Raw genomic sequence first — 21,142 nt, forward strand, 5'->3', positions numbered from 1 at the left:
GGTCATGGTAGGTTGGGCAGGATATGGTGGAGGGGCGGTGGTGGTGGTGGTGGAACTGGTGGGCACCAGGTACCGGAGGGAGACCGTATCCTGTCGGCCATCGGGGTGTTCGATATAAGCATACTGGGGTTTGGAGTGTAGGAGCTGGACCCTCTCTACCAGAGGTTCGGACTTATGGCTCCTGACGTGCTTTCTGAGTAGGACTGGCCCCGGTGTCTTCAGCCAGGACGGAAGCGAGGCCCCTGAGGTGGATCTTCTGGGGAACACAAATAGGCGGTCATGAGGGGTCTCGTTTGTGGCCGTGCAAAGTCGGGACCTAATAGAGTGGAGTGCATCGGGGAGGACCTCCTGCCAGTGGGAAACTGGGAGATACCTGGACCACAGGGTCAGTAGGACGGTCTTCCAGACCGTCGCGTCTCCCTCTCCACCTGCCCGTTTCCCCTGGGGTTATAACTGGTAGTCCTGCTTGAGGCGATGCCCTTACTGAGCAGGTACTGACGCAGTTCGTCGCTCATGAACGACGAGCCCCGGTCACTGTGGACATAATTGGGGAAACCAAACAGGGTGAAGACACTATGTAGGGCTTTAATGACGGTGGACCTGGTCATGTTGGGGCAAGGGATTGCAAAGGGGAAGTGGGAGAACTCGTCAATAATATTGAGGAAATTTGTATTGCGGTTATTGGAGGGGCGGGGCCCTTTGAAATCGATACTGAGGCGCTCAAAGGGCTGGGATGCCTTTACCAGGTAGGCCTTATCTAGTCAATAGAAGTGCGGTTTACACTCCGCACAGATCTGGCAGTCCCTGGTCATGGCTCTGATCTTCTCGGTGGAGTAGGGCAGGTTGCGGGCCTTGATATAGTGGATAAGCCGGGTGACCCCCTGGTGGCAGAGGTCATTGTGGATAGCCCGTAGTTGGGTAATTTTGCCCGCTTGCGCATGTGCCACGGGACAGGGTATCTGGGGGCTTGTTGAGCTTCCCAGGACGATCTACTATATCGTAATTATGGGTGGAGAGTTCGATCCTCCACCTCAAGATCTTATCGCTCTTGATTTTGCCCCACTGTGTATTGTCGAACATGAAGGCTACCGATCGTTGGTTGGTGACGAGGGTAAACGTCCTACCAGCGAGGTAGTGCCTCCAGTGCCGTACGGCTTCCACGATGGCTTGGGCCTCCCTCTCGACTGAGGAGTGCCAAATTTCGGAGGCGGTGAGGGTGCGCGAAAAAAACGCTACCGGTTTGCCTGCTTGATTGAGGGTAGCGGTGAGAGCAACCTCTGATGCTTCGCTCTCCACCTAGAAGGGGATGGACTCACCCACCGCGCGCATCGCGGCTTTGGCGATGTCCGTCTTGATGCAGCTGAAGGTCTGGCGGGCCTCAGTTGCCAGTGGGAAGATGGTGGCCTTGATTAGTGGGAAGGCTTTGTCCACATAGTTGGGGACCCACTGGGCGTAATATGAAAAGAACCCGAGGCACCTCTTCAGGGCCTTGGGGCAGTGGGGGAGGGGAAGATGTAGGAGGGGGTGCATACGGTCAGGGTCGGGTCCTAGAACCCCGTTTTCCATGATGTAGCTGAGGATGGCGAGTCTGGTTGTGTGGAAAACGCATTTCTTCTTGTTGTATGTGAGGTTTAGGGTTTGGGCGGTTTGGAGAAATCTGTGGAGGTTGGTGTTGTGGTCCTGCTGATCATGGCCGCAGATGGTGACATTGTCCAAGTACGGAAATGTGGCCCGCAGCCCGTACTGGTCCACCATTCGGTCCATCGTTCTTTGGAAGACCGAGACCCCGTTGGTGGCGCCGAAGGGGACCCGGAGGAAGTGGAAAAGGCGGCCGTCTGCCTCAAAAGCCGTGTAGTGGCGGTCCTCCGGGCGGATTGGGAGCTGGTGGTATGCAGACTTCAGATCCACCTTGGAGAACACCCGATGTGTGCAATCTGGTTTATCATGTCTGCAATCCGGGAAGGGGGTACGCATCGAGGTGCGTGTACCGGTTTGTGGTTTGACTGTAGTCTGCAACCATCCAGTTCTTTTCCCCGGTCTTGACGACCACCACTTGGGCTCTCCAGGGGCTATTATTGGCCTCGATGACTCCTTCCCGCAAGAGTCGCTGGACTTTGGACCTGATAAAAGTCCTGTCCTGTAGGCTATACCGCCTGCTTCTGGTGGCGACTGGTTTGCAGTCAGCAGTGAGGTTTGCGAAGAGTGGGGGAGGGTCGACCTTTAGGGTCACGAGGCTGCATATGGTGAGTGGGGGTGGGGGCCCGCCGAACTTCAGGGTTAGGCTCCTGAGGTTACATTGGAAATCTAGTCCCAATCGGAGAGGAGCGCAGAGGTCTGGGAGCACATATAATTTTAAATTGGCGTACTCGGCGCCCTGTATTGCGAGGATTGCGGTAGTGCACCCTCGGATTTGCACCGCGTGCGACCCAGAGTCGAAGGAGATGGTTTGGTGTTCCGGGAAAATTGTGAGCGAGCAGCGTCTTACCATGTCCGGGTGAACAAAGCTCTCTGTGCTTCCGGAGTCGAAAAGGCAAGGCGTCTCGTGCCCGTTTACCCGGACGGTCATCATAGAGCTCCGGAGGTGCTTGGGTCGCGACTGGTCCAGGGTGACCGCGCTGAGTTGCGGGTAGCCGGCGTGGTCGGAGGGGCTGGGGCGGCTCCGCGATGGCTGCCCTTGTTGATCGTACGCGTCGAATGGCGTAGCAGATGGTGGCCGAGATGGCGGACCCCGTTGGTCGAGCGTGGCGGGCGGTGAGGAAGATGGCGTCCAGGATGGCGGCCTCCGTGGATTGCACGTGGCCGGCCGCCTGGGGGAGGATGGCCAAGGTGGCGGCCCCCGTGAGTCACACGTGCTGTGAAGGCTGGAAGATGGCTGCCCCCATGGATAGCACAAGGCTGATGACGGGTCTGCAGGGGGGCGGAGTCGGCAGACACGCTGCCACAATGCGGCGTCTGCGGGCCTATGAGTCTGAGGATTGGGCCTGTAAGTTAGAATTCTTGGACCTGGCCAGGCAAACTTTGGCGAAATGTCCTTTTCTCCCGCAGCTGCTGCAGTTCGCGTTACGGGCCGGGCAGTGCTGCAGGGGTGTTGGGACTGGCCGCAGAATAGCAGGGTAGCCCACAAGATGGGCGGGCGGCCGCGCGCATAGGCCTGGGGTAGTCTTTGGTCAGGCGTCCATGAGGGGGTCGCGTGGTCAGCCGGGAACGCGTTAAGGCTCTGGAACGCTATTTCCAGAGAGGAGGCTAACTTTACCATCTGATCCAGGCTCCAGGGCCTCCTTTTCGAGTAGGCGCTGTCTCACGTCGTTGGACCGGACTCTCGTAACGTAGACGTCTCGGACGGCGAGTTCCATATGTTGAGTGGCCAAAATGGCATGGTAGTTGCAGCTGCGTGTGAGGACTTTGAGGTCGCGTAGGTAGTCTTCTAGCGATTCCCCGGGACGCTGGCGGCAAGTGGTGAGGATGTGTTGTATGTAGACCTCGTTCACGGGCCGTACATAGAGGCGTTCGAGCATCGCGAGGGCATCTGCGAAGGAGGAGGCCTCGTCGAGTTGAACAGAGATTCGGTGGCTCACCTGTGCGTGGAAGAGGCTCAGCTTCTGTTCGTCGGTGACGGAAGACGTGGAGAAGGCTGCGAGATAGGCCTTGAAGCAGCGGAGCCAGTGCAAAAAAATTTATTTCGCCTCCGCGGCCTGCGGAGCGAGTTCCAGTCGGTCAGGTTTGAGGGCTGATTCCATAGTTGCATTTAAGTTGATTAAATTGATGCGACCATCAATTCACTCGAGACAAGAGTAGAAGTAAACCGTGGCTTTAATCAACTTAGAACAGTGCCTGCCTGCAACTGATCCAATACTGAGAACCGCCTACAGGTCGACTGCTCTTTATACCTCCCTTCAAGGGGAGGAGCCGTGGGCGGAGCCTATACATGCCCCAACATGTTCCCCTATGGATAATGCCATACAATGGCCCATAGGAGAAGCCCACAAGGGCCACAGCATAGCACAGATACAAATACAAGGGCAACAGCACAGATACAAATACAATGATGGATTATTGGCATAATACATTCACCACAATTTTCTTCAAGATTTACACCCCACCAACAAACAGTAAACGGTAACAAATACAATGTCAATCCCCTTATTAACAACAGCGATCCTATCCTCCCACCATCCCCCAAACAACGGCCCACCTGACAATATAAGCATCAAATAAAACAAAACCTCCCAAGGAGAAAAAAAAGAGAAAAGAAAAAGGAATCAGGAATCGCCTAAGGTCACCATTGACATGTATAGTCCACTCCCCCTCCCCGTAATATTCAATGCCATACAATCCCCGAAAGAGTACTGTGAATGACACCCATGAATTGTAGACCACCCCCACCCCCCCCCCCCATGCACAAATTCCTCCCTCCACTTCCTCTTGTAAAGTCCTCCCCCCAACCTTGGTTCCTTCCCCCGGCTAGACTCATCAAAACCTGTTCTACCCGGCTCCAATGGCCGCAGCCCCTCCCACCACCTCATTCCCGTTCACTGGCCGGCTTAAACCGACCAGCGTGGAGGCCCCTGCCCTGGTCTCCTTCCCTCCTGCCCAGTCCCAGGAAAACCAAGAAATCCTCTTTAGCACACCCCCCCGCATACACACCCAAGCCCCCAAAAACCATCATTGCAAACGAAAGTCCCATCTCTCCCCTTGTCCAAATATATACAGCGTCGACTCATTTAGTACATACACCAACACGCAGTGAAAAAATAAAGTTACATGAGGCTACATCGGTACAAGACCGCTCTCAGTCCCAATTCTCAGTTCTGCCACAGTCCTTCTACCTTTACAAACCCCTCCGCCGCTTCCACCGTCTCAAAATAAAAGTCCTTGGATTTGTCGGTCACCCTCAACTTAGCTGGATACACTCTGCCGCACTGCACCTTGCTGTTGTACAGTGCCTTCTTCACCCGGCTGAAGGCAGCCCGCCTCCTCGCCAGCTCCACCGTAAAGTCCTGGTATATGCGTATACCAGCTCCAGCCCACTGCACCACCTGCTTCTGCTTTGCCCAGCACAGGACCTTCCCCTTTACACTGTACCTACAGGAACACAGAGTTACTACTCTTGGCAGCTCACTCGCCTTTTGTATAGGCCTCCTCAACCTATAAGCCTCTCGTATCGAGAGGGATCGTCCCCCTCCCCCAATAGCTCCGCCAATATTGTGGCAAAATACTCCGTCGGCCTCGGGCCTTCCATCCCTTCGGGCAGACCCACAATCCTCAGATTCTGCCACCTGGATCTGTTTTCCAGGTCTTCCATTTTGGCTCGCAGACCCTTGTTTGTCTCTATCACCCTCCGCAACTCCTTCCCCATCGAGGTGAGTTGATCATTGTGCTACGATAATACCTCTTCCACTTCCTTCAGTGTCTCACCTTGCTCCTGCACCTCCGCTGCTGCGCTTGATACCGCCACCCTCACCGGGGCAATCGCCTCCTCCACCAGCACTTTCAATACCTCCCCCATCTCCTTCTTCATCGCTTCCATGTGCTTTGTGAACTGTTTTTCAAGTTCCATGGCCATCACCTTGGTTATTTCTTCTGCCGTGAGCAATGCGGCCTCCCCTGGTGCTCCAGCCTCCGCTTTCCTTGCAGTCCCCGCGCTGACCTTTCAACTCCCCAGCGGGCTTTCATTAACCCCTTTTATTACGGCCGTTATTTTCCCCAACTTGGACATTTCTCCTCACTGTGCCTTCTTACAACTTTTGCAGCCTCTGTTGCCCCTGGGACCGGGTGTTAAGACCCTGAAAATTCTCTTCCAGAATGGGAGCCCTCCAGCATGCGGCTGCCTCCCGCCCACCATCTCCGGAAGTCCCCAGATAGGATGCTTTCTATGGTGCATCTGTAAAAGTTAGAGTCAGTGTGGACGTGCCTAATTTCCTTAGTTTCCTGAGGAAGTATAGGCGCTGTTGTGCTTTCTTGGTGGTAGTGTCGACGTGGGTAGACCAGGACAGATTTTTGATGTGCACCCCTAAGAATTTGAAGCTGCGAACCATCTCCACATCACCTCTGACAGGGGTGTGTGTGGTGAACCACTGTGTGCACCTGTATTAGGTGATGTAAGGTAGAACCTGTATTACAGGTTCGCCGGTAGCCCCTGCCGGCTGGTTCCGCCCAGTAGGAGGAGTATAAATATGTGTGTCCTCCATTGACCTGCAATTTCGCCAGCTGCAGTAGGAGGCCACACATCTGACTGCAATAAAGCCGCAGTTGTACCCAATCTGAGTCTTTGTGCAATTGATCGTGCATCAATTTATTGCAGTCAGATTTTCAACAAGATGGATATCAGAATCAAACCAGATCGCCTGCAGCTGGATCCGCACTTGCCTGGTGCCAGAAAGGGCTTTAATCACTGGCTAGCTTGCTTCGAGGCTTACATCAACACAGCGACCCCCACACTGACGGAGGCTCAGAAGATTCAGGTCCTGTATTCTCGGTTGAGCTCAAGCCTGTTCCCATTGATCCAGGATGCCGCGAATTACGCGGAAGCCATGGCACTCCTAAAAGAGAATACGCGCAGAATGCGAACACGCTCTTCGCCAGGCACGTATCGCCACTCGCTCTCAACTCCCTGGTGAGTCCATCGAAGACGTCTGGCGGGCCCTTATCCCACTCATCCGGGACTGTGACTGTCAGGCCATTACGGCCACCGAACATTCTAATCTCCTCATGCGCGATGCGTTCGTAACGGGGATTGGGTCGAACCTCATCCGACAACGACTGGTGGAAGGGAGCACGCTTGACCTAGCAGAGACAAAAACATTAGCGCTCTCCATGATGGTCGCCTTCTGTAATGTTCAGGCCTTCCCCTCTCGCCACGCGGCCCACCCTTCCTATCCCTCCTGGACCCCGCAAACAACCCCCCAGCTGGGGCCCTGCCTAGCTAATACGCCTGCGCCGCACGCCAGTCCGCGCACCCCAGGGGTCCCCGCTGCTATTTCTGCGGCCAACAGAAGCACCCCCGCCAACGCTGCCCGGCCCGCGCCGCCACTTACAAGTCTTGTAACAAAAAGGGCCACTTCGCCGCAGTGTGCCAGGCCCACGCAGTTGCCGCTATCGCCCCCTCCCCCCTGCTAAACGCACAATGGGCACCGCCATCCTCTCCTCCCGGGGCCACGTGCGGCCAGTGGGCGCCGCCATCTTCCCCCCCGGGGCCACGTGCTGACAGTCGGCGCTGCCATCTCCTTCCCCTCAGTCCACGTGCGGCCCATGGGTGCTGCCATCTTGCCCAGCTCCACTAACGTGCGGCCCATGGGCGCCGCCATCTTGCCCCACCCCCGCAATGTGCGCCCCATGGGCACCGCCATTTTGTTCCCCGCAGGACCTCCGGACGCCGCCATCTTGTCTTCCCCACGGGGCAGGAACGCCAACAACATCCCACGACCTGGGCCGCCAACGCTCTCCATCTGAAACCTCTGACGATCACCCGCAGCTCGCCTCGATGACGCTGGACCAGACTCGTCCATACAACCTGGCCACCGCTTCGACAACGGTGAAAATCAACGGCCAAGTGACCTCTTGCCTGTTGGACTCCGGGAGCACCGAAAGCTTCATCCACCCGGATATGGTAAGGCGCTGCTCCCTCGCGGTCCACCCCGCCATTCAAAGGATCTCCCTGGCCTCTGGATCCCACTCTGTCCCGATCCGAGGGTTCTGCACGGTCTCTCTCACAGTCCAGGGCGTAGAATTCAGTGGTTTATATCCCTACGTCCTTCCTAATCTCTGCGCTGCACTATTGCTGGGCTGGATTTCCAGTGCAATCTCCAGAGCCTCACCCTCAAATTCGGCGGGCCCCTGCCTGCACTCACCGTTTGCGGCCTCGCGACCCTAAAGGTTGACCCCCCCTCCCTCTTTGCCAATCTAACTTCAGATTGCAAACACGTTGCCACCAGAGCAGACGGTACAGCGCCCAGGACAAGGCCTTCATCGGGTCCGAGGTCCAGCGACTGCTTCGGGAGGGTATCATGGAGGCCAGCAACAGCTCCGGAGAACCCAAATGGTAGTAGTTAAAACTGGGAAGAAACACAGAATGGTCGTGGACTACAGCCAGAGCATCAATCGGTACACGCAGCGCAACGCGTATCCCCTCCCACGCATATCTGATATGGTCAATCAGATTGTGCAGTACCGGGCATTCTCAATAATTGACCTGAAATCCACCTACCACCAGCTCCCCATCCGTAAATCGGACCGTTCATACACTGCCTTCGAGGCGGACGGTCGACTCTATCACTTTCTTAGGGTTCCCTTTGGCGTCACTAACGGGGTCTCGGTCTTCCAAATGGAGATGGACCGAATGGTCAACCGGTTCGGTTTGGGGGCCAGGTTTCTGTACTTAGATAATGTCACCATCTGCGGCCATGATCAGCAGGACCACGATGCCAACCTCGCTAAATTCCTCCGCACCGCCGCTCTTCTCAACCTTACGTATAATAAAGAGAAGTCAGTGTTCAGCACGACCCGCTTAGCCATCCTCAGCTATGTAGTCCAGAACGGACTTCTGGGGCCCGATCCCGACCGCATGCGCCCCCTCATGGAGCTTCCCCTCCCCCACTGCCCCAAGGCCCTCAAACGCTGCCTGGGGTTCTTTTTGTACTACGCTCAGTGGGTCCCAAACTATGCGGACAAGGCCCACCCACTCATACAGTCCACCCAATTTCCCCTCACGGCCGAGGCACAACAGGTCTTCGCCCGTATTAGAGCAGACATAGCCAAGGCCGGGATGCACGCAGTAGACGAGACACTGCCCTTCCAAGTAGAAAGCGACGCTTCAGATGTCGCCCTTGCCGCCACCCTCAATCAGACAGGCAGACCCGTGGCATTCTTTTCCCGCACCCTTCATGCCTCAGAAATTCGGCACTCATCCGTCGAAAAAGAGGCCCAGGCCATCGTTGAAGTTGTGCGGCATTGGAGGCATTACCTGGCCGGCAGAAGATTCACTCTCCTTACTGACCAACGGTCGGTAGCCTTCATGTTCAATAACACACAGCGGGGCAAGATCAAAAACGATTAAATCTTGCGGTGGAGAATCGAGCCCTCCACCTATAATTACGAGATTATGTATCGCCCCGGCAAGATCAACGAGCCCCCAGACGCCCTCTCCCGAGGTACATGTGCCAGCGCACAAGTAGACCAACTCCGGGCCCTGCACGACAGCCTTTGTCACCCAGGGGTCACACGACTGTACCACCTCATCAAGGCTCGCAACCTGCCCTACTCCGTCGAGGAAGTATGGACAGTCACCAAGGATTGCCAGGTCTGTGCTGAGTGCAAGCCGCACTTCTACCGGCTGGACTGTGCACACCTGGTGAAGGCCTCCCGCCCCTTTGAACGCCTCAGCGTGGATTTCAAAGGGCCCCTGCCCTCCACCGACCGAAACACGTATATTCTCAGTGTGGTCGATGAGTACTCCAGATTCCCCTTCGCCATCCCATGCCCCGATATGACGTCTGCCACCATCATCAAGGCCCTCAACACAATCTTCGCTCTATTCGGTTTCCCCGCCTACATCCACAGTGACAGGGGATCCTCATTCATGAGCGATGAGTTGCGTCGGTTCCTGCTCAGCAGGGGTATTGCCTCCAGCAGGACGACCAGCTACAACCCCCGGGGAAACGGGCAGGTAGAGAGGGAGACACTCCTGACCCCTTAGCCCGTACCAACTGGGAAGCCTGCAGTCTCAGGACAGAACAAGAGGCCATTGTTCCCTGATCCAGTGGGTTCCCTTATCGAAGATAGTATCGATGTACTGTGTAAATAATAAACGTGTTTGATTGAACCTTACTAACTGGTGTATTGAGTCATTGATCCGAACTTGAACTTGAACCTCATGGCGGTATCATAAAGATACCTGGCAACTCTAGAGCTAAGGAATAAAACAGAGCAAATTGAGTGTAAAGCACACTCATCAGAACGAGCAACAGAAGGTAAATAACGTGAGAGTCCCAAGTGTGCATTGGCAGAATGCAGAGTGGGCAGAATGCAGAGTGGGCAGATCATGACACCAGTCAGTATGTAAAATTGGTTTGATGCACGACCTGCCATTTTGGACTTTGCTTTTCTGTAACCGCTATGTCTGAAATACACACAGCTGAACATAGATTCAGCTGCGTGAGTGACCCTGCTCACTGGCGCCACCTAATGGCATCACCTTGCAACTTGCAGGTGAGGTGCTTTTTACTATTCACTTGCTGTTGCAGGCTTAGTGGAAGTACTGTTGTTGGAGGGGTTGTGAGAAGTTGTTGAAACGAGAAGAGCGAAGTGCTGGATATTTGAATGGACTGTGTACTTCTGAAAGGCTTGTGACGTCTGCACTCACTCCCAATCATTGGGTCTATGATTGCAGTTCCCATTGGGCTGCAGCATCACAGGAACATGGAGCAGAGGTAACAGAGAAGACAAGCGACTTGCAGAGGAAGAGAGTGCGGATGGGGTGAGGCGCCGGCGCATCTGCAATTAGACAGGCTGTCCGTGAATGTAACATCTAGACTTAGTTCCCCTGAATGAAACTTCCAATTCTCAACATTCCTGCACCTTCCCACCCCTCTGTTATGGACCATTACAGTGTCTCCTTGACCATAACCTTGCAATAAGAGACTCACAAAATAACCAGTCCATATCAAAGTTATCCAACAATACATCCGATACTCCAAAACACACTCAGTCTATCACCCTTGTGCTATCCCAGTCTCTGCAGCAGGGCTGTTGGAAGGCCGCAGACACCGAGTGTGATTTAACGGGGCGAAAATAGAGTCCCGTCTGGGGAATGTATAGCGAGGTGTTTCTCACCGCCTGCAATGCCGAGAATGACATTGCTATTTAATAATAATAATTCGCTTATTGTCACGAGTAGGCTTCAGTGAAGTTACTGTGAAAAGCCCCTAGTCGCCACATTCGGGGAGACTGGTATGGGAATTGAACCCACACAGCTGGCATTGTTCTGCATTGCAGACCAGCTGTTTAGCCCACTGTGCTAAACCAGCCCCTATGTATGGCACATTGCTGTTTTTTTTTGCCTTGGTGAGGAACGCCCTGTCGAGGCCGCACTTACATCGTTTCCTGCACTTTGGCCACACAAACCCAGATATCAGCACATTAACCAAATTTAAAAATGACTTTGGGATGAAAATTGGGAGGTTCTGGAACACAAACAGAAACCGAGGCAGCACCGTCATTTTTACTGTCTGCACACCCCCGCCAGCGACATTGGCAGAACATCTCACCTCCTAAACTTCGTTTTCATCTGCTCCACCAGCCAAGCCAGGTTCATTTATTCATTTATTTTTAAATGTATTTTATTACAAACATGTATCAAAACAGGTTATAGCGAACAAACACCCTGGGAAGCATACCTCCCTACAATTAACTATACAGTCTGCACAGATTTTTCCTCTTTTTCACCCCCCCACCCCGCGATGAACAGCCCTTCGAACACCTTTCCTCAAATCCCCCTGAAGAGACCCTTAACTCATACTTTAAAAAAATAAATTTAGAGTTCTCAATTAATTTTTTCCAATTAAGGGGTGATTTAGTGTGGCCAAACCACCTACCCTGCACATCTTTAGGTTGTGGGGGCAAATCCCACGCAGACACGGGGAGAATGTGCAAACTGCACACGGACAGTAACCCAGACCCAGAGAAACTGTAACTGCAGTGCTAACCACTGGGTCACCGTGCTGCCCCCCCCTTAACTCATGCTTTATCTTCTCTGTTTTTTTGTAATTTTAGAGTACCCAATTATTTTTTCCAATTAAGGGGCAATTTAGAGTGGCCAATCTACCTATCCTGCACATCTTTGGGTTGTGGGGGTGAAACCCACGCAGACACGGGGAGAATGTGCAAACTCCACATGGACAGTGACCCAGGGCCGGGATTCGAACCCGGGTCCTCAGCGCCGTAGGCTGCAATGCTAACCACTGTGCCACCGTGCTGCCCCCATGCTTTATCTTCTCTAACCGCAGGAGGTTGTACAGGTCACCCAACCAAGCCACTACCCCTGGTAGCAATGCCGACTGCCACTCCAGCAAAATTCACCGCCGTGCAATCAGAGAGGCGAAGGCCAAGAATCGGCCTTCCTCCTCTCCATGAGCCCCGGCTTCTCTGAGACCCCAGATATCGCCACCGAAGAGTCCGGGTCCACCTCGTCCTCCACTATCCTGGCTAAGATTGCGAACACTCCCGCCCAGAGTCTTCCCAATTTTTCGCAACCCCAAAACATGTGAGTGTGTTTCACTGGCCCCCCACCCACACCTCTCACACTCATCTGCTTCCCCCTGAAACAACCCACTCATTCTCGCCCAAGTCATATGCACCCTGTGCACCACCTTAACTGTATCATGCTCAGCCTTGCACATGAGGAGGTCCCATTTATACTACCAGTGCCTCACTCCATGCTTCCCAATTGATCTCCCCTCCCAACTCCGCTTCCCATTTCTCCTTGATCTTCACCACCTGCTCGCCTCCCTGCTCCCCCAGCCACTTGTATATAGACCATAAGACCATAAGACCATAAGACATAGGAGTGGAAGTAAGGCCATTCGGCCCATCGAGTCCACTCCGCCATTCAATCATGGCTGATGGGCATTTCAACTCCACCTACCATATCCCCAATTCTTCCCTCCCCTTCCACATTCAGGAGCAGCAGTCGCTCCAGCAGGGTGTATCACTCCCCCTCGGCAGCTCTCCCCTCTCCCTTAGCTCCTCCAGACTGGTGAACCCTTCCTCCACATGCAGACCCCTCATCTTGACCAGCCCCACTTCCCTCCACCTCCTGTATACACTATCCATCCCCCCGACTCAAACCCATGATTCTCGCACAGCGGCGTTAGCACCGACATCCCTTCCACCCTAAAATGCCTCCTCAGGTGATTCTATATCTTCACTGTGGACTGCACCACTGGGCTCCTTGAATACCTACTCGGAGCCATTGGCAATGCTGTCGTCACCATAGCCCTCAAACTAGACCCTTTACAAGATTCCTCCTCCATCCTAACCCAGTCTACCCCTTTTCCTTCCCACCACCGCCGCACCTTGTACATATTCGGCGCCCAATAATAATGAAGCAAGCTTGGCAACACCAACCCCCCCTGCTGCCTCTGCCTCTGTAGCAGGGTCCTCCCCACCCTCGGCACCTTGCCTGTCCATACAAAGTCAGAAATAATCGTGTCCACTTTCCAAAAAAAGGCCTTTGGTATAAATGAAATGAAAATTGCTTATTGTCACAAGTAGGCTTCAAATGAAGTTACTGTGAAAAGCCCCTAGTCGCCACATTCCGGTGCCTGCTCGGGGAGGCTGGTACGGGAAAGCTCGGGAAAGATCGGGAGAGCTTGAAAGATAAACAAGAACCTCGGCAGAATATTCATTTTGACCACTTGGACCCACCCTGCCAGCGTTAAGTGCCGTGGATCCCATCTCTTAAGATCCTCCCTAACCTCCTCCACCAGTTTCGTTAAGTTCCACTTGTGGAGCCCCGTCCATTCCCTTGCTACCTGAATCCCCAAATACCTAAACTAATTCCTCATAAATGGTATCCCCCTAAATTAGCCCGCTGTGCCAGCTCATTCACCGGGAATACCTCGCTTTTCCCTACATTCAGCTTGTACCCTGAGAACCCTCCAAACCTCCCCAACGGGCCCATAATCCTTCCCATACTCTCCAACGGATCTGAAACACAGCAAGAGGTCATCGGCATATAGCCGGCACCCGATGCTCCCTCTGCCCCTCATGATCCCCCGCCACTCTGCCGACCCCCTGAGAGCCATTGGCAATGGCTCTATGGCCAGCGCAAACAGCAGCCGCGACAGCGGGCACCCCTGCCTCGTGCCCCTGTGTCAGTCAAAGCTTTGTGAGCTCATATCATTCGTCCTTACCCTCGTCCTTGGTGCCACATACAGCAACCGTACCATGCCACAAATCTCGACCCAAACCCAAACCTTCCCAAAACCTTGAACAAGTACCGCCACTCCACCCTATCAAATGTCTTTTCTGCGTCCATGGACACCACAACCCCCGGTACCAGAACCCCTAACGAATTCATCACCACATTCAACAGCCGTCTTCCATCTTATATTACTCGCGAGCTGCCTGCCCTTCACAAAGCCTGTTTGATGTTCTGCCACCACCCCGGGTACACACTCCTCCATCCTCCCCTGCCAATATTTTCACATTCATGTTCAATAGTGATATGGGCCTATACGACCCACATTCCACTGGGTCCTTCCCCTTTTTCAGAATTAGTGTGATTACTGCCTGCGTCATTGTCTCTGGCAACTACCCCTTCTCCAGTGCTTCATTAAATGCCCCCAACAGATGTGGTGCCAGGTCCGTCACAAATTCCTATAGAATTCCGCCGGGTTCCCATCCGGCCCAGGGGCCTTCCCCGACTTCATACCCCTGATACGATCCAGCACCTCCCTCAGCCCCAGGGACTCCTCCAACGTCTGCCTCTTTGCTTCCTTCACCTGGGGAAATTCCAGCTTGTCCAGAAACCGCCCCATGCCCCCCTCCTCTCCTCCCGGGGCCAGGTTCATTTATGTAGCTATGCCCAACCCCGAGTCAACTGGATGCCCAAATATCTAAAGCTCGCAACCACCACCCTGAATGGCAGCTTCCCTAATCTCCTCACCTGCCCTCTTGTTTCAATCAGAAACACCCCGCTCATTCCCAAGTTCAACGTATACCTGGAGAACTGTCCAAATTCCTCCAAAATCCCCATAATGTCCCTGATATTGCCCAATAGGTCTGAGATATATAACAATAGGTCATCCGCATACAATGAGACCCTGTGCTCGACGACCCTCCCCACTCTGCCCCCGCTCATCCCTCTCCAGTCCCTTGATGCCCTAAGCGCCATTGCCAGTGGCTCTATTGCCATGGCGAAGAGCAATGTGGAGAGTGGGCACCCTTGCCTTATCCCCTGATGCAGCCCAAAATACCCCAAACTAACTTGGTTCGTCTGCACATTTGTGACCAGTGCCTTGTACAGCAACCGGACCCAGTTCACAAACTCCTACCTGAACCCGAACCACCACAACACCTCCAACAGATATTCCCACTCCACATCCATCACCACGACTACCTCCACCTCCTGCCCCTCTGAAGGCATTATGACTACATTAAGCAGCCTGATGGAACTATCAATTCAGCGAACACGTGTAGTTGGATCTGAACAGAGGCTTTAATACACTTACAACAGAGCCAGCCTATTCATCGTTGAACTCCAGATGACTGCAGGCTGGCTCTAAGGCACTGATCTTTATACATCGGTCCCAGGGGGAGGAGTCCTGGGCGGAGCCAAGGGAGGAGCCCAGTACAAACTCTCGCGTACTCCCAGAGCGACTCCCCCTGGTGGTCGGATAGTGCAACTGCACTTACAATGGTGGATAGTGAACATATATACACAGAGTTATATTGGCAACTATATACAGCATTGATCTAACAACGGGTAGATAATGAACATATATACACGGAGTTATATTGGCAACTATATACAGCATTGATCTAACAACGGGTAGATAACGAACATATATACATGGAGTGATATTGGCAACTATATATAGTGTGAATCATATTCACCACACAGCCTCCTCATGTTTGCCGTCAACTGCCTCCCAATCACAAACGGCGTTAGTCTATCACCCCCGGGATGCAGTTCTCGATTTGCAAAGCCAACACCTTTGCATCTACATTCAGTAATGATATCAGGCGATCAGACCCACACTGTTCCGGATCCTTGTCCTTTTTTAATGCCAGGGAGATGGAAGCATGCGACAATGTAGGGGGAGATCCCCCCTCTCCCTTGCTTCATTATACACCCTCACCAGCAGTGGCCCAGGACCGCCCCAAACTTTTTATAAAACTCCATCCAGACCCGGGTCCTTTCCTGCCTGCATTGCCCCCATACTGTCCATCACCTCCTTCAACCCAATTAGGGTCCCCAATCCCTGCACCAGCTCCTCCTCTAGCTTGGGAAACTTCAGCCCGCCCTTGATCTAGATTATGTTCTCAAGTTTTTGAAGTGGGGATTGATCAAGGTTGACATTCTGGCTAATGGTGTTAGTGACTGGGGCCGGGATTCTCCCCTACCCGGCGGGTGCAGAATTCTCCTTTGGGGGCTAGGCCCGCGCTGGAGTGGTTGACGCCACGCCGACTGCCGCCAAAACCGGCGGCAACGGCCTTTGACGCCCGCCTGTCGGCTGGCGTCGGGGCTGGCCGAAAGGCCTGCGCCGGTTCGCGCATGCGCCGATGCGTCAGCTGCCGCTGACGTCACCACCGGCGCATGCGCGGTAGGGGGGTTCTCTTCCGCCTCCGCCATGGTGGAGGCCGTGGCGGCGGCAGAAGGAAAAGAGCGCCCCCACGGCACTGGCCCGCCCGCCGATCGGTGGGCCCCGATCGCGGGCCTGGCCACTGTGGGGGCACCCCCCGGGGTCCGATCAGCTCGCGCCCTCCCCAGGACGGGGCCCCGCTCGCGCTGCCAATCCCGCCGCCACCAGAGGTGGCTGAAACCACGGCGGCAGGATTGGCCTCTCAGTGGCGGGACTTCGGCCCATCGCGGGCCGGAGAATCGCCGCGGGGGCTCGCCGATCGGCGCGGAGGGCACGCCGATCAGCGCGGCGCGATTACTGCCCCGCCAATTCCCGGGTGGCAGAGAATTCCGGCCACGGCGGGGGCAGGATTATCGCTGGCCCCGGGCGATTCTCCGACCCTGCCGGGGGTCGGAGAATTTCGCCCTGGGTTTTAAAATTTGATTCAATTGGGATGTGACATTTTCATACTCGTGCAGAAATGATTTTATTCTGAAGTTATATGCGAGGTTTATATTGTAACAAAACTTTATTTTGCATGTACATGTGCTGTACTTTGGGTGCTTGAAGCAAAAAATAATCTATTCCCTGCATGTTCCTTAATGAATATAAAGAGGTTCAATTTCCTCGATGTTTGCCGTGTATTAGAGGTGTATAAATTGTGAGAGAAACGTTTTAAGCATAAAAACTATGTGGAAGCCATTCCTATACAATTTTCGTCATGAAATTATTTTTCTGAGCTCTTTCACCTTCTGAACCATCCACCAACTGTTCATTGTGGGAAATTGGAGCTTGTCGTAGCCAGAAAGAGGTAACATTTCTGGGACTAATGGACTGCACATCAAAGTTGCCTGGAGGATATTTGACCCAACTTTTGAGTGACTATTTTAGGTGCTGTTGACAGCCACCTAGCAATTTTAATATTGAGGAAAATATGAAATGGAAAGAAAATAGTACGTGGTAAATGAAAGAGATCTGGATATTCTGTTTGGTAACAAATAGAAGCTACTGCAGCAATGGTGAATGGCAGTGAGTAAAGTAAAACAGATACAATAAAATGTTAATCGTAAGTTGTGATAGTGGGGTAAATTATTGGTACATTCGGACTTAGCACACTAGTTTTCCTTGTGTAATGCCTGGGTCTGTGGTAGAGTGATTAAGGAGGTGGTGCGCTGGTAATGTCACTAGGCTATGAATCCAGAGGCCCTGTTCAAAGCTTTGTAGATATGGGTTCAAATCTGACCATTGGACTTGGTGGAACTAAAATGCAATGAATAAATTGAAAGCTGGATTCAGTTGTAGAACATAGAACATACAGTGCAGAAGGGGGCCATTCGGCCCATCGAGTCTGCACCAATCCACTTAAGTCCTCACTTCCACCCTATCCCCGTCACCCAATAACCCCTCCTAACCTTTTGGTCACTAAGGGCAATTTATCATGGCCAATCCACCTAACCTGCACGTCTTTGGACTGTGGGAGGAAACCAGAGCACTCTGAGGAAACCCATGCAGACGCGGGGAGAACGTGCAGACTCCGCACAGAGAGTGATCCAGCAGGGAATTGAACCTGGGACCCTGGCGCTGTGAAGACACAGTGCTACCGTGCTGCCCAAATGGTGATTATGAAGTTGTCATAAAAACCCATCTCAAGAACTTGTGCCCTTGAAGGAAGGAAATCTGCTATCATTACTTGTTCTGGCCTTTATGTAACTCCAGATCCGTGATAATGGCTGGAATTCTTCGATTGCCGCGATTCACTTTTCCTGCTGGCAGCGCACCCCGGCAATGGGTTTTACGGTGGCGTGGGGTGGTTTCGGTGACAAGGAAGAGAGAATCCCACCGCAGCAAACGACATGCGACTGAGAAATACTATGGCTGGGGGACCAGAGAATCCTGTCGAATTATTTAACTGCCCTCTGCAATGGGCCAGCAAGCCATTCTGTTCAAGGGCAGTTAGAGAAAGGCAACACATGCTGGCCTTGACAACGATACCTGCATCCCATAAAATAATTTTAAATTATCCATAGTTAGTCAACAGCTCAATTTTCACATCACGCAACAACATGGATGGTAGAAAGCAAAGTAGGTGGACTGTGTTCTTTTACATATAACTTATAAGCTACTAGGAGAGTCGTAACTCTGTTGACCCAACATCTCCTGACAATAAACAAACCTGGATAAAACAGGTTACTGGAAGAATTTGCCAGCCAACTCTATTCATCGCAAGGTTTGACAAAGGCACATGATCATTTCTGTTTTGGAACCTTGACGGTGGTGAGCACTTCGCTGTTTCAGCCAGGATTTTTCCTTATTGAACTTTTGAAGCTGTTGATCCCTGAGGCTCTGAAAGTTACTGGAGCTAAATGACTTCTCTCTTCAAATCTATGAGCAAATGGAAGGATCCTGAGGATCATCCATTGTTACAAGAATGCAGACCTGTGATAGGTAAATACCGTGTTCAAAGAGGAAATGGTGGGGACAATTTAATTAGTGTTAAGTACACTCAGAAAGATCGAGAGAGTTTAGCATCGCATGAGAGCCTGGATTATCTACCATCTCACAGCGACATTTATAAAAATTGGCTGCGAAAAATGCCTTATAGGTAAGTAACACAATTCCTGTCTATTATTTAGATATTTTCATTTCAACATTGGCAGATTTATCTTTTAAGAATGTAATTATATTGATAAAGAACAAAAAGGTGTATTTTAAAATGTCTCTGGGAAATAAAGAAAAAACTTGCATTATTTTGACTGTTTTTCATGACCATCATAGATCTCGAAACTCTTTAAAGCCAATGAAGTACTTTTGAAGTGTAACCACTGTCGTAGGAAATGCGGCTGTCTATTTGTACACAGCAAACTCTCACGAACGGCAATACTATGATGATAATGAACCGATAATCTCTTTTGTATTGTTGCTTGAGAAATAAATATTGGTCAGGTGTGGGGATAATTACCTCTCTCCTTTTTGAAATAGTGCTGTGGAATGTTTTATATCTGTCCGGGCAGGAAAATGGGACCTTGAAAGATAGTCCCTGAGACAGTGGGGGACCTCCTCAGGACTGCACTGGACTGTCAGCCTCAATTTCGTTGCTTAAGACCCCAGATTAGGATTTGAGCCCAGAACCTTTGTGACCCAGAAGAAAGAGAGGTCCGACCTGAGCCATGGCTGACAGCATCCTGGGCTAGGAGCACACAAATCAGCTTGCATTATTGCACCAGATGCTGGAATCTGCTGGGCAATGTATGGGTGTCTTGTGTGGACATTGACTGAGGAGACGATTGGGCTCAGATGGGAGGATTGGTTGCCTTTCAGAAAATGTCAGTGACTTCGGAAGAGAAAAATAAAAATAAGTTGGGGGACAAATTTTATTTCCTAACCAAATGTTTAATTTTATTCAGAATATAATGGCATTAAGTACAAATATTTAGCAAAGGAATAATGCGATGGTGTGGCGATTCCAATGTCCTGGAATTTGTCGGTTTTTGATGGTGAACTGTTGGTATTTCGGTGTCACTTACCCCTCTGAAGTTGACGGCAAGAAACACCTTGGAACACTTTTACATTAAACATGTCATATAAATACATGTTGCTACACAAGCGCAGATTAGTGCAGAAATCCTGAAATTATGATTTGTCATTCACTGCCCCATCACAGGCTGCACTGTGGATTGTTCCCCTCCCCCGTCACCTTGCAGAGCCGGAAATCAGTGAGATCATGACTTCTGTTGAGAAATTTCACTTTACTCTCACATTGCCATTAGATACCCTGTAAGAGATTACACCTTAGTCAGGTGTAATTGGGTTGTTAACAGTGATCTCAAATCATAGGATCATAGAATCCCTACAGTGTAGATGGACGCCATTCAGCCCATCAAATCTGCACCGACCCTCTGAAAGAACATCCTACCTAGCACACACCCCCCCCCTCCCCGCCCAGCCCTATCCCCATAACTCCACCTAACCTGCACACCGTTGGACTGTGGGAGGAAACCGGAGCACCCCGAGGAAACCCACCCAGACATGGGAGAACGTGCAAATTCCACACAGGCAGTCACCCAAGGCTGAAATTGAATCCGGGACTGCAGCAGTGCTAACCACTGTGTCACTGTGCCACCCTTGAGGAATAACTATAGCTAAACAATTGATCTGGCCCTGAAGAAATATGTGGAATATCGTTACGTGTCTTCCTTATGATTAATTTCCAGATTTTTTTGCACTAAACGCTTTAAATAATTAAACTATTTAAAAGGTTTGTTCATGATATTTCACTTTCGATCATAACTTCATAAGTATGTCCCAATCTTGCTTTCTGTAAAGTTTTTAAGAGGTGTCTCGTTATTAGTGTTTTTAATTTCCAGGTTGACTGTGAGAATTCTTTAATGTAATTGGTTGCTTATGCAGCTTGATAACATCATTCCAGCTCATCGCTGGGAATCCCAATTCAAACGACACTATAATTTATTTAATAGAAGAGATAAAGCTCCTTCCACAGAGATTGACAAATCTTTGAGTGAAACTTCCTTTGAGATCAGCAGGGGGCGCTCTTGCTTTGCTGCAGGCGCAGAATCTGGGACAATCAATCAGTCACAGAAGCATGGAGTTCCATGTTATTATTTGGAATTCTTACAAAACTGTTGGAGTGAGCACACACTACATATTTATGAGATATAGACACTGGTACAAAGCTTTTATATTCAGCCATTTTGGAGTCAGTGACTACCCTTGACATCAAGGCAACATTTGACTGCATGTTGTATCAAGTAGCACTGGCAAAATTGAAGTCAATTGGAACTGGG

General features: G+C 51.8%; 1 protein-coding gene across 1 annotated transcript in view; it reads left to right on the forward strand.

Annotated features, from left to right (window-relative positions):
* Positions 1–18,703: 18,703 nt before the first annotated feature.
* Positions 18,704–21,142, forward strand: part of LOC119972934 (chloride channel protein C-like) — a 161,809-nt gene continuing 159,370 nt past the window's right edge. Inside the window, exon 1 of the mRNA XM_038810469.1 lies at positions 18,704–18,942. Coding sequence (XP_038666397.1) covers positions 18,704–18,942 — 239 coding nt within the window. The remainder of the gene's footprint in view (positions 18,943–21,142) is intronic.

Source organism: Scyliorhinus canicula, chromosome 10 (assembly GCF_902713615.1).
Source record: "Scyliorhinus canicula chromosome 10, sScyCan1.1, whole genome shotgun sequence".
Classification (NCBI taxonomy): Eukaryota; Metazoa; Chordata; class Chondrichthyes; order Carcharhiniformes; family Scyliorhinidae; genus Scyliorhinus; species Scyliorhinus canicula.